General features: G+C 45.3%; 1 protein-coding gene across 1 annotated transcript in view; it reads left to right on the top strand.

The window, feature by feature from the left end:
- LOC143785929 (uromodulin-like) overlaps nucleotides 1-13,650 on the top strand; it is a 68,024-nt gene that overhangs the window by 33,613 nt on the left and 20,761 nt on the right. Inside the window, exons 10-12 of the mRNA XM_077275073.1 lie at nucleotides 4,607-4,815; nucleotides 8,304-8,461; nucleotides 11,678-11,923. Of these exons, the coding sequence (XP_077131188.1) occupies nucleotides 4,607-4,815; nucleotides 8,304-8,461; nucleotides 11,678-11,923 (613 nt within the window). The remainder of the gene's footprint in view (nucleotides 1-4,606; nucleotides 4,816-8,303; nucleotides 8,462-11,677; nucleotides 11,924-13,650) is intronic.

Below are 13,650 nucleotides of genomic sequence, written 5' to 3'. Positions count from 1 at the left end.
ACACCTGTAACCATGAGTAGAGCTTTTTAACATGTCACCCCCAAAATCGAAGATGAGCTAAGCCCACCAGCATCAGAGGCTTATCTACAGCATTCTGTAATGCTGTAGATAAGCCCCCGATGTATCCTGAAAGATGAGAAAAAGAGGTTAGATTATACTCACCTGGGGGGGCGGTCTAGTCCGGGGCCTCCCATCTTCATAGGATGACGTCCTCTTCTTGTCTTCACGCTTCGGCTCTGGCACAGGCGTACTTTGTCTGCCCTGTTGAGGGCAGAGCAAAGTCCTGCAGTGCGCAGGTGCCGGGAAAGGTCAGAGAGGCCCAGCACCTGCGCACTGCAGTATTTTGCTCTGCCCTCAACAGGGCAGACAAAGTACGACCTGCGCCGGAGCTGCAGCGTGACTACAAGAAGAGGACGTCATTGTAAGAAGATGGGAGGCCCCGGACCGGACCGCGACACCCATCGGACCGGACCGCCCCCCCAGGTGAGTATAATCTAACCTCTTTTTCTCGTCTTTCAGGATACATCGGGGGCTTATCTACAGCATTACAGAATGCTGTAGATAAGCCCCTAATGCTTGTGGGCTTAGCTCATCTTTGATTTTGGGGGTGACAGGTTCTCTTTAAGAGACCGTCAAGTACCACAATTCTATGACATTACTAGACAAACACAATCTCAAGTAGTAGCTAAAAACATTCAGTAACAGGGATTCTCTATACACCCCTGATATTTCATATACTGTAGGACTAAAATTCCCAACATATTAACATTGGTGTGTAGATGGTACAGTTCATAGTTTAAGTATATATATGATGCTGTACAATGCTTACATACATGCTCACTTTTATATACAAATTCACACCTTAGTTTATTGACTTAATTTCAAATCCTTGCCCTTCCTTGGTTTCCAGCTATGACCCCACGTCTTCCATGCTTTTTGTTGCATATATACAGTACGCCAGTAAGGATATGAGGGAAACTATATACAAAGGAAACATGAGTTCTTTTTGGAATCCTGGGGAAATCTTATTCAGAGCAACCATTATTTATAATTCTTCAAAGTAGAGGGGAGGTAATGGTTTACAGGTTCACAACTATGATACAGTTCTAAGCTGAAGTTGATCACAGGGGTTTTATCCAAACTTCTTTTCATCACACATAATCACTTCCTTCATGCAATGCTTCATCAACATATTTGAAAGTCTCTTTTACAGATAATTTATTTTTACAGATAACATCTTTTCACACACAGTGTTTTAACCTGAGCAGAACTTTACCTTGCTCATGCAGTGAGGTGGGGGAGGGGGATGAGTCCTGTGCTGTAGCTCTCTCACTTCTATCTTGAGGTAATTATGATGCTCCTGGCTGTCCTGACTGCTTCTATGACTACAGCAATCGCTTCCCAGTAAGAACTGGTCTATACTGCCTGGCTTATTTCAGTCTGACAGGAGACTCTGTAGCACACACCATACTCCCAGACACAACAACAACTTTCCCAGTATCCCCAGGGGCTAAGCTAACCACTCCCTATCTGCTATAACCATTTTAACCCCTATAGTTGCTTGATGATTCTAAATCAACAGTGCATCTTCTATTTGTCACTAACTATCTGGCTGTGAAAATCTTCTTATGTGTACAATGTACTATGATATTGTAGCGCCCCCCCCCCCATGTGTAGGGCAATGGGGTACTCGGTACCGGGTCCTTCTCTGCTCGGGGAATGTCACGGCCCGACCCGGACCGTGGCCCTTCTGAGGGGTGTCCAATTAAAGGGATGTTCTCTCTTCGTCCCCCAGATGGTATGGCTAGGACGACCCGTATGACAGGGTAGGCCTGGAGCTATTTTATAGGGACCCTAGTGACGCCCCTCTCCCACAATTTGCCTCCGTTGTCTTCATAGGTGTAAAGGTTGGGCAGCCAACTTGGAATTAACTGTCCTGCCATGTTTCAAAGTAATGCGTAGGTGACTACGTCTCCCGGGTAGAGATCTCGGTCAGGGTGGCCCTCCCAGAGGTGGGACTCCACGTCCCTCTGGTTCACAAAAACCTCTGCGTATAGGCCTGGCTCCTTGATGAAGCCCCATCCTCCCTGGAGCTTAATGGTGACAACCGTGCCCTGCCTGCGTGGGGCCTGGTGAGCGGTGTGGTCCTTGCGGGCCTTGGCCTCCACCGCCAGTTCTCGTCATGTTGGGCCTGGTACTTCTCCTCTTTCTCCTCCCACTGTCGAGCAAGCTGGGCCTGGTAGTCTTCCCAACTAAGGGCTTCCACCGTCTCTCCTGCGTGTGACTTCACCCCGGGGAACCCCATAAAGTCTGGTCCTGGACTCACCCAGCGGCACACGGTCCGCTCCGTGTATATTCCACTCGGCAGGGTGGTGGGCACGATTGGGGCCGGCATGAACTGCTCCATCCCCGTGGCCTGGTCCCAGGGCTCGAGACGCTGCAGGTGGTGAGTGCCGGGAGGAGGTGGTGCTGCGACGGGGCCTACCAGGAGGTCCTCCGTCACCGGGGCAGGGTCAAGGTTCCTACCTGCCGCGGCGGGGTCCTCGGTGTCGATGGGCTCCGATGGTGGTGGCATCTGCAGCGACACTGACAACGACTCTTGCAGCGGTATAGGGAGCGGCGGCAGTCCCAGTAGATCCTCCGCAGGCGTGGTCCTGTGCGGGGCCTTGGGCTTTATCCTCAGCTGCAAGAGCTGATTGATCAGCTCATCCACTCCCATCTGCAGGACATCAACCTCAGTCGTGGAAACCTGGTCATGCCGCCCCTCCGGGTAGCTGGGGGAATCCTCTGCTTCGACCCCACGCTCAGGTTTTGGGCAGCTCTCCATGGCGTTTTCCACGTGGCTGGCGCCTTCTTCATCCTTTTCCCGCTCTCTCCTTCATGGGCGGTTCCGTTTTCGTTGTCTCTGCCTGCCATTGAGGATCAGGAGGCGGATCTCGGCTGCTGACGGACGCGTCCTCAGGGTACAGAAATATTTAGACTGGGCGGCCATTGTTCTTCGCGTTTCTCAGTCCGTTCACGCCCACAACTCCACGCCCTTCTTCTTCTCCTGCGCTCCTCATGGCGCTGTAATGGCGGCGATTTTGGCGGGAATTTTGGCAGCAAATGGCAATACACAGTCTTTAGGCAAATCACAGTTCCAATACAGTTCTGACACAGTTCTTAGGCACACATGACCTGATTTTCAGGCTTAAGTAGATCCTGTTCATGACACCAAGATTTCTGTGTAGGGCAATGGGGTACTCGGTACCGGGTCCTTCTCTGCTCGGGGAATGTCACAGTGGCCTGGCCCGGACCGTGGCCCTTCTGAGGGGCGTCCAATTAAAGGGATGTTCTCTCCGTCCCCCAGATGGTATGGCTAGGATGACCCGTATGACGGGGTAGGCCTGGAGCTATTTTATAGGGACCCTAGTGATGCCCCTCTCCCACAATTTGCCTCCGTTGTCTTCATAGGTGTAAAGGTTGGGCAGCCAACTTGGAACTAACTGTCCTGCCATGCTTCAAAGCAATGTGTAGAGCTTATTACTCCCTCGGTGTTCCGGCCACCGGCTACGCGCCTCAGAAGGATGTTGCCGATCTTAAGGCAGGACTCCTCCTGGTGTTATCTCCTTGTGCTGTGATCTCGTTTCTCACTCTCCACAATATACTTCGCGTCGTGTCCTTTCTTAAGATGCTGCCTCAATGAGGTGCAGGCGCAGCTCCGTAACGTTCTATCTCGTGCTCAGTCTCTGTCAGGATCCCACCCCTGACAGGGACCTCTGTCTGCAGCTTAGATGTTCCTCCTTCTCCCCCTGTCTGCCTGACAGGTCCTCTCTGGGTCGAACCCAGGTAGTTTTCTGACTAACTTCCTATCCAACCCACCAGTTTTACCTGTCTGTGAGGAGTGGCCTAGTACATAGAACCTTTGCTCCCCCTGGTGGACTGGAGTGTGAAGTGTAGTGTCTGACTGTGATACCTGGTCAGGTGAACTCCTTTAGTACCATCAGACGTAATATCACTCCCCCTGGTGGAAGAACAACATTACTGCAACTACCAGGACTCTGGGGTGCTGCACTATACACCTGGGAGAGTCATTGACAGGGTGATGTTTGAGCAGTGAGTTGTGTTAAAAACTGAAGTGATCTTTTGAGGGTGCATTATATACAGTATGATGGGGTGTGTGACTAATATCAGACCGAGTCCTGTCCCCTTAATTTAGTGACTGCTGTGTCCATTAATATTCCACACAGGAGTGTATCATTAGTAACGATTTGATCAAAGGATCTCAGCACGATGAACCTGGTGTTCCAGAGCATCAGTGCTGTCTATAGCATAACATTGAGACCAGCTGGGTAGAAGACTTGCACTCCCATAAAATCCATTTAGAGCTCCAACAATAGGCAATAAAACAAAAGGCATGAGACAAAAAAAAAATATTTGTGATGTCAGAAAAAACATGTTTTATGTTTCACTGTAACAGGTTATTCGATAACAAAACTTATAATTATAAATGAAGTCAGCTACAATTTCAAGTTTGTATGTTGTTTCCTAAGTTCTTGTGGCCTTGATAAGAAATATTTTCATTTTGAATGGGAAGAAAATAACATCTATGTTTTTCATATTTTAGATGTGTCAGACATCCGTCCTGAGCTGACCTGTGATGTCTACGACATGAGAGCTGTTTTTCATAAATGTCAGCTGACAAGTCTAGGCTTCGATGCCAATAGTGTTACTCTGAGAGATGCTAAATGCTTTGGATTTCGTGATGATGCAAGCACAAACACCTTTACTGTGACATCCCCAATCCATGCAGGAGCATGTGGACTTCAGATAATTGTATGTGACCATCCTATTACCTTTCTGTCCACCCAGAGACAAAATGGTTTATACCGGACCATATCCCTATACAGACCATTCCCATCTCATATAAAAAGAAGGGCAGTCTAACTTTCAGTTATATTCTTCATTCCCTAAATTGCTAATGATGCATTGCCTTTGAAGAAGGGAAGACCTGTACATACTTTGCAGGTAGTAACAACAACCAAACTGACTTGGAGACCTTCCTCTCCACTGGTCTCATTGAGCTGTCTACTGTAGCATTTCCAATTCTGCAGCATCCTACTGCTGCTGGTGAGTCTCCACCTGGCTGTAGGTAGGCACGCCCCCAGACTTTGCAGGAACTTTACCACTTGTGTCCTGCAGTTGAACTTCCTCAGCCTATCCCTAGGCAGCAGCGGATTTATTAGGCAGTCTAATCTACCACTCTGTGCCTGAACGTAAGTTCCTAGTTGCTTGTCTCTAGATCTTGTTGGAACATATTAATTCTGTCTCTCCTGCTATTGACTTGGCTCATTTACCATTTATCCTGATCTCTCTGCTGCTGGCCTCAGCTATTGAACCTGTGCTGCCTGCCCTGACTTCAGATTGTCTGACCAAGTTTTTGCCTTCGTCCACCTGTACCACATACCTGTGCCTCTGATCCTCAGGTCAGCTGTTGTAGACCCAGTGACCCTCCTGGAGTGGCACCTGGTGATTACCTGCAGACAAGGCTATCTTCACCATAAGAGCCTCTAATAAATACCAGGTAGTCATTTAATTAACCCCTCCAGGGTACGCCTGGCCAGTGGCGCAGTAGGTACACACCCACCGGCGTTACAAGGTGGTGCTACCAGAAATGAGCAACTAATTTACACTGTTTCTGTAAGGCCCCCTTTACATGGCCATTTTTGTGTCCGTATGCAGTCCATTTTTTAATGACCGAAAATACGGACACGCGCACACCCATTATATTCAATGGTGGTGCCCACATGTCAGTTTTTTATCAGCATCACGGACAAAATGTATGGCGCACACGTGCGCACTGATGACACATGGATCACATCCGTGTGTCATCAGCGTGACACATACCGGCACCCGTGAAGAAGCGGTACAGTTTACGCTGTTACATAGTTACATAGTTTTGTAGGTTGAATAAAGACCTAAGTCCATCACGTTCCCAGGTGCCAGCGACCAGGCGACGATGAGAGTTGTATTCAGCACCCGCTGTGTTCGTCCTGTGTAAAATTAGGAATTAAACTTAAAAAATGACATAGGTTCCCATGTAATTTTCATAACAATCAGAGGGAAGCCCATGGCTGGAGGCTGATGTTAATAATCTGGGGAAAAGTGCAATATTTCAAAAGGTTTCCAGGCTGTTAATAACAGCACACGCCCCCTGAGGAAGCGGCTACACATAGACGCGAAACGCGCGTTGGGGTTCACACCCAGGATCCAGTCGGACACATCTGAACTCTCATGGGTAATTAGCTCTTACTTTTTTATGCTTATATGCTGCAAGACATACTTATATGCATGGGCACATGATCGGCATTATTATTGGCTGCCTATATTTGTCACTAGTTGCCATGCGTCGGATGTTATTCTCCTTACCTACATGGAGCTGATATGGAGTTTATCTCCATATATTGCTGCACCATATAACCTATACCATTACTACATTTGTGCCCTGATCTGTGAACCGGGTGCTTTTGGTTGCACCTAAGGACACAGTCACTATTTTTTTCACATGAAGTCTTTTTCATATGTATTATCTATATGCGTACATGTAAAGTTAAACTACTAATAAATATATTTTAAATGCTATCTTTTGGGCCATTTTTTGACTCGTTGTTCTCCAAGATTAGTATCACAGCTGTTTGTGTAGCCTTTACTGGTGAATTTACAGGAGACCCCAGAAAAAAAATGACGTAGGGTAGTCCTATAAATTCAAACCAGCAAATGGTAAACAGAAAGCTGTGGGTTGATATTAATAGCCTGGGAAGGGGCCAACCATATTGCCCACTCAGGCTACCAAGATCAGCCTTCAGCCACCCCAGAAATGGCTCATCCATAAGACGCGCCAAATCTGGTGCTTAACCCCGCTTTTCCAACTTGCACTGTAGTGGTGGCCAATGCTGTAATAGGGTTGAGGTTGATGACGACTTTGTATTGGCAGCTGACATCAAGCCCAGGGGTTAGTAATGGAGAGGCTTCTATAAAACACCCCCATTACTAATCCCATAGTAAGCCTTTGCTGGTTTGAATTTATAGGGAAACCCTACGTCATTTTTTTCTAGGGTCCCCTGTAAATTCACTAGTAAAAGCTAAGCAAACAGCTGTGAGCTGTTATTATTAGCCTGTGAACCTTTTGGGATCTTGCTCCTTTTCCCAGATTATTAACATCAGCCCCCAACTAAGAGCTTTCCCTCTGCTGGTTATGAAAATTATGTGAGAGGCCAAACCATTTTTTATATTTAATTTTTAATTTTATACAGAATGTACACAGCGGGTGCTGAATACCACTCCCATCATTATCGCCCGCATGCACTGATCTTAGGGAGACCAAGCGACAGTGATGAATGCTGCCTTCAGCAACCAGCACCTGGGATCAGTACGAACTGCTTGGCTTTTCTCAGGCACCGGTACATGACATATGGACAGATGTGAAACACGGACAGTAGGATACACGGATGTCACACAGATGTCACATACTACATACGGATGGCACATGGACACGAACCACGGATTTCACCAGTACTGTTTTATCCTGTACATAGAAATCACCAGGTTGTGTGAAGGAGGCCTAACTCCCTTGGAAATGAATGAACTTCTGAGTCACATAAACAGCATAGCTCAGCCACACTCAACTTTTTTGGTATCCTCACCTCCTGTAGCTGGCACAAGGACAGAGTTATTACCATTTTAGAGTCTGACAGTCTAATAGATAATGAATAAATGATGGTGTGCACCATCTACAAAGCTAAGTACTGTGGATCAGTGGGGGTCTCAGTAACCAGACCTCCATAAATCAACAAGCTATCTCCTATGAATAAACAATAATTTCCAAAGTAGGGAATAACCCTTTAATTTCTAAAATTCTTAATCTCTGATGCCAACGATACTTTTTTTATCTGCTCATGAGTTTCAACTGCTGACGATGACCCAAAATATACTATACTATTAATCTCTGTGCTGGTGAATTTCAGTAGAAAAAGAAGACCCTTCAGTAGGGGTTATAGGTAGTCTTACAATTTAAAGGATGATACAAATTCAATTTCAAACAAATTGAAAACAAAGTAGTTTTGTGCAAATTTGGGAAAGTGTAGACCTAAAAATTGAAAGTTTTTAGTTTTAGCTGTAATCTGCTACCAATTTATTAATTTAATATTTGTACGGTAACTTTATTGTAACAAATTGGGTTAAATATTGACACAGTATATTAGCCTATGTAACATTTTCCTTCAGTATACACCTCTGATTCACTTCTTTACCTTATATTTATGTAGAAAAATGGAACCGATGTCACTTATAAAAGCGAAATGCATCTTATCTTGAAAGCTACTGGGTTCACAGCAATAGACCAAGTACTGACTGTGACAATATTTTGTTCGTACTCACTGGACATGATGGTCAGTCTGAACACAGCAGTGAAACCATTCTATAGGTAAGGAATTTATAAATTTCCTGTCTACATTTGGCTTATTCACCTTAGGCCTCATTCACATGTACAGTACGTGTCTCCGGAAAAAGGTAATTGCCGAAACGTGCGTAGGGGCAGGCACCATCACTCACAGGAGGTAATCTTTGTATATTTTTTTGTGTTTTTTTGCTTCTATAGTCCTTCACACCTCTTTGAGAGCCACTCTGTTGTGGATTCTGTTTTTGGGCTCCCTCTGGTGGTTACAACTGGTACTGGGTGACTTTGGTGGGTTGCGGTTTCTGGTTTCCACCTGTCCATCAGAGGCTGGGTGTTTCCTATTTAACCTGGCTTCCCTGTCATTCCCTTGCCGGCTATCAATGTTCTCAGATGTTCTCAGTTTGGTTCTGACTACCTGCTTCCAGATCTCTCAGGATAAGCTAAGTTATGCTTTTCAGTTGTTTTGTTTTTTGTCCAGCTTGCTAAATATTATTCTATGCTAGTTGGAAGCTCTAGTGGGCTGAGGTGCTCCCCATGTGCCATGAGTTGGCACATGGGTGCTTGTAATCTCAGGATGGTTTTTGATTAGGGTTTTTTGCTGACCGCTCAGACCCCTTTTGTATCCTTCTGCTTTCTAGTTATAGCGGGCCTCGTTTTGCTAACTCTATTTTCATATCTATGTGCGTGCCTTCCTCTCATTTTCACCGTCAATACATGTGGGGGGCAACTATACCTTTGGGGTTAATTTCTCTGGAGGCAAGTTAGGTCTTTATTTTCTCTGCAGTGCTAGTTAGCTCTTAGGCTGGCGCGTGGCGTCTACAATCAACGCAGGCATGCTCCCTGGCTATTTCTAGTTGTGTTTGTCAGGAGTAGGGCAGCGGTCAGCCCAGGTTCCATCACCCTAGAGCTCGTCCGTTATTTTTGTTATTTTTGCTTGTCCAGTGCGATCCCCTAGCCATTGGGATCCATAACACCACTCTATTTGGAAATTTGGTCTTTTTACCTATTCATATTAGGCTGTGAAGTATTGTATTCTATTTATCTGTATGTACAACCTCTACATGTGATGTGGTGGGTGTATGGTGCCATTTTTCTGGTTTCCCACTATTTTAAACTTTGTCTGTGTTTTTTGTCTTTACTGTGTTAATAAAATTTTGTATTATTTAAAATTGGTTCTTATGTACACTTCTTTTCTTCTGATTTTGTTTGCATGTAACACTGGGTGTGTGTTTTTTTTATTTATACCATGTTTTATTGACCCAACCTTCTTATATCACATATCCACATATACAGTTAGGTCCATATATATTTGGACAGAGACAACATTTTTCTAATTTTGGTTACAGACATTACCACAATGAATTTTAAACAAAACAATTCAGATGCAGTTGAAGTTCAGACTTTCAGCTTTCATTTGAGGGTATCCACATTAAAATCGGATGAAGGGTTTAGGAGTTTCAACTCCTTAACATGTGCCACCCTGTTTTTAAAGGGACCAAAAGTAATTGGACAATTGACTCCAAGGCTATTTCATGGGCAGGTGTGGGCAATCCCTTTGTTATGTCATTCTCAATTAAGCAGATAAAGGGCCTGGAGTTGATTTGAGGTGTGGTGTTTGCATTTGGAAGGTTTTGCTGTGTGCTGTGTCAAAGGAGCTCTCCTTGCAGGTGAATCAAGCCATCCTTAAGCTGTGAAAACAGAAAAAACCCATCCGAGAAATTGCTACAATATTAGGAGTGGCAAAATATACAGTTTGGTACATCCTGAGAAATAAAGAAAGCACTGGTGAACTCATCAATGCAAAAAGACCTGGGCGCCCACGGAAGACAACAGTGGTGGATGATCGCAGAATAATCTCCATGGTGAGGAGAAATCCATTCACAACAGCCAACCAAGTGAACAACACTCTCCAGGAGGTCGGCGCATCAATATCCAAATCTACCATAAAGAGAAGACTGCATGAAAGTAAATACAGAGGGTTCACTGCACGGTGCAAGCCACTCATAAGCATCAAGAATAAAAAGGCTAGACTGGACTTTGCTGAAAAACATCTAAAAAAGCCAGCACAGTTCTGGAAGAACATTCTTTGGACAGATGAAACCAAGATCAACCTCTACCAGAATGATGGAAAGAGAAAAGCATGGCAAAGGCGTGGTACAGCTCATGACCCAAAGCATACCACATCATCTGTAAAACACGGCGGAGGCAGTGTGATGGCTTGGGCATGCATGGCTGCCAGTGGCACTGGGTCACTAGTGTTTATTGATGATGTGACACAGGACAGAAGCAGCCGAATGAATTCTGAGGTATTCAGAGCCATACTGTGTGCTCAGATCCAGCCAAATGCAGCCAAACTGATTGGTCGTCGTTTCATACTACAGATGGACAATGACCCAAAACATAAAGCCAAAGCAACCCAGGAGTTTATTAAAGCAAAGATGTGGAATATTCTTGAATGGCCAAGTCAGTCACCTGATCTCAACCCAATTGAGCAGCATTTCACTTGTTAAAGACTAAACTTCAGACAGAAAGGCCCACAAACAAACAGCAACTGAAAACCACAGCAGTGAAGGCCTGGCAGAGCATCAAAAAGGAGGAAACACAGCATCTGGTGATGTCCATGAGTTCAAGACTTCAGGCAGTCATTGCCAACAGAGGGTTTTCAACCAAGTACTAGAAATGAACATTTTATTTAAAATTATTGAATCTGTCCAATTACTTTTGGTCCCTTTAAAAACAGGGTGGCACATGTTAAGGAGTTGAAACTCCTAAACCCTTCATCCAATTTTAATGTGGATACCCTCAAATGAAAGCTGAAAGTCTGAACTTCAACTGCATCTGAATTGTTTTGTTTAAAATTCATTGTGGTAATGTTTATAACCAAAATTGGAAAAATGTTGTCTCTGTCCAAATATATATGGACCTAACTGTACCTATTAAATCCTATGACGATCTTCACATGTTCGTCTTTTCACACGGATTGTCCATTTTTTATCGGCAGCACGGATGACAAGGGCCAATACAAGTCAATAGGTTTATGTAAATATGTACATCACATCCATGTGCCGTCTGTGTGACACGTACCGGAATAAAATGCAGAATAGAAATTACAGACTGTTATGTAAAAATAGATTGATAGACAGATATCCGTTGCATATATAATTTGAGACTTGCATATGTTGCTTACTATCCATCTATTAACCTAATAGATAAATGAAAAAATGACATTTTTGTTTTCTACAGCTCCACAAATATCACTGTTGGAGGGACTGGACAATTCACAGCATACATGGCTCTTTATAAAGACAGCAGCTATATTACTCCATATGAAGGGTCAGAAGTTGTGCTGCCAAAGATGTCAATGCTGTACGTTGGAGTCTTTGTACAGGGAGGAGATGCTTTTAACTATGTTCTTGTAATGAGAACCTGTTACGCAACGCCTTCACCATATGCAGATGATCCCTTGAAATATTACATCATTCAAGACAGGTACTGGCTGATAGTGTCTCTCATTTAGTAGGTGCAGGAAGTGATTACCATATTATTATTATTATTATTATTATTATTACCTAATATTATTTTATTAGATTAATATATTAAAAATAGAGGTAACAATATATTAAGCTATGAAACAGTTGACAAAAAAAATCAACTATTTAATTGTTTTTGGTGAGCAGTCTCTAATTATGTCACCACTTTTGGTATATTTCCAGTATTAGATCAGATATTTAGGGTGGACAGCAGTGTGAGCAGCCTCTTCTTACCTAAGCATCCCTAGTATCTCTAGTATTAGATCAGAAAGATGGTGGACAGCAGTGTGTGCAGTCTCTTCTTACCTAAGCATCCCTAGTATCTCTAGTATTAGATCAGAAAGACGGTGGACAGCAGTGTGTGCAGTCTCTTCTTATCTCCGAACTCCCGATGTCTCCAGTATTTGATCAGAAAGACATAGTGGCAGCAGTATTAGCAGCCTCTTCTTACCTGAATACTCCTGATAGCTCCAGTTTCCAGGACGTCCCCCTGACAGCACGCTGGAGGACGTCCTCCTCCTCCTTGCAGGGACAGGAAATACAACACGAGAGGTTAAAAGGTCCCACTCCACCCCCTTTCCTTCAGTGTTTTTCCTGTCCCTGCATGGAGGGACACACGAGAGCAGAGCAGCGCGGAGCAGCGCAGAAACTTACCATTCCGGAGGGCCCGGGGGATCGTGCGGCGGTGCCAATATCTTTCCCCCGCGACGGTGGCCCGAGGCAGAAACTCCCCGGTGGGGAGTCCCTCTGCCTAGAGACCAGTCGAGCGGACGAGCTCCTGGGTGAGAGCCGCTTCCTCCCGGTGGGAGGCTCTCGGCTCGGGCGCCAGGCCAGCAAGAGGCGCCACATGTCAGGAGATCCGGCAGCGGTTTGCGTTCCACGAGGTGGAACGCGGAAGTAGGTCGTACAGCACTTCCGGTGACGTCTCGAGGTAAGGTGACGTCACATCCGGGGGGAGGCGATGCACTCGGCGTGCGTTCCACTGGGTGGAACGCGGAAGTATGCGTACATAAACCCGGAGGTACTGCAATAGCGCGCCCTGCTTTCCTCTGTATGAAGGAGGATAAGGCGCAAGATTTGTTTGTGGTGACGGCAGGACACGATACAGCGGATAGTCCGGGCCAGCCAGCATATTGAACCGCATCTGATGCCGGAGACTAAGGGTGAGCGCAGCAGAAGCTGCTATATCCTTTATTTGATTAAGAGATTACACACTTACCCTGTGTATTCCTCAACAGAAGATATGGAGGTCAGAAGTGAGGAGGCAGGGGTAAGTGCGCAGGGAGCAGAATGACGTTATTTTTTGCACATACACTGAGCAATGCCTATTCTTATATTTAAGGATAAGGAGGCTACACATAATCCCCTCCCTCTGACAAAGAAGACGGGAAAAGCATCTTCAAAGTCTAAGAGGTGTTCTGTGTGTAATACGAAGCTTCCAGAGACATATAATAAAGCTCTCTGCAGCTCGTGTATCTCTAAGATCGTCAGAGAGGAACAACCTTCTTTATTGTCGGAAATGAGGAGCCTAATCCGAGAGGAGGTCCAGAACTCCCTGGCCTCAATGTCTCAAAGCGGTCGGTCCAGTCCAGGCCCGGCACGGAAGAGACCCAGAAGTGAGGCAGCGCAGGAGGATCGGTACGATTCTTCAGAAGAAGAATTGGAGTTTAGAGATTCAGATCAAGA

This window comes from Ranitomeya variabilis, chromosome 7 (assembly GCF_051348905.1).
Source record: "Ranitomeya variabilis isolate aRanVar5 chromosome 7, aRanVar5.hap1, whole genome shotgun sequence".
In the NCBI taxonomy this organism is placed as follows: domain Eukaryota; kingdom Metazoa; phylum Chordata; class Amphibia; order Anura; family Dendrobatidae; genus Ranitomeya; species Ranitomeya variabilis.
Note: the sequence above shows the minus strand (reverse complement) of the source record. Positions and strands in the feature narration are given on the sequence as shown.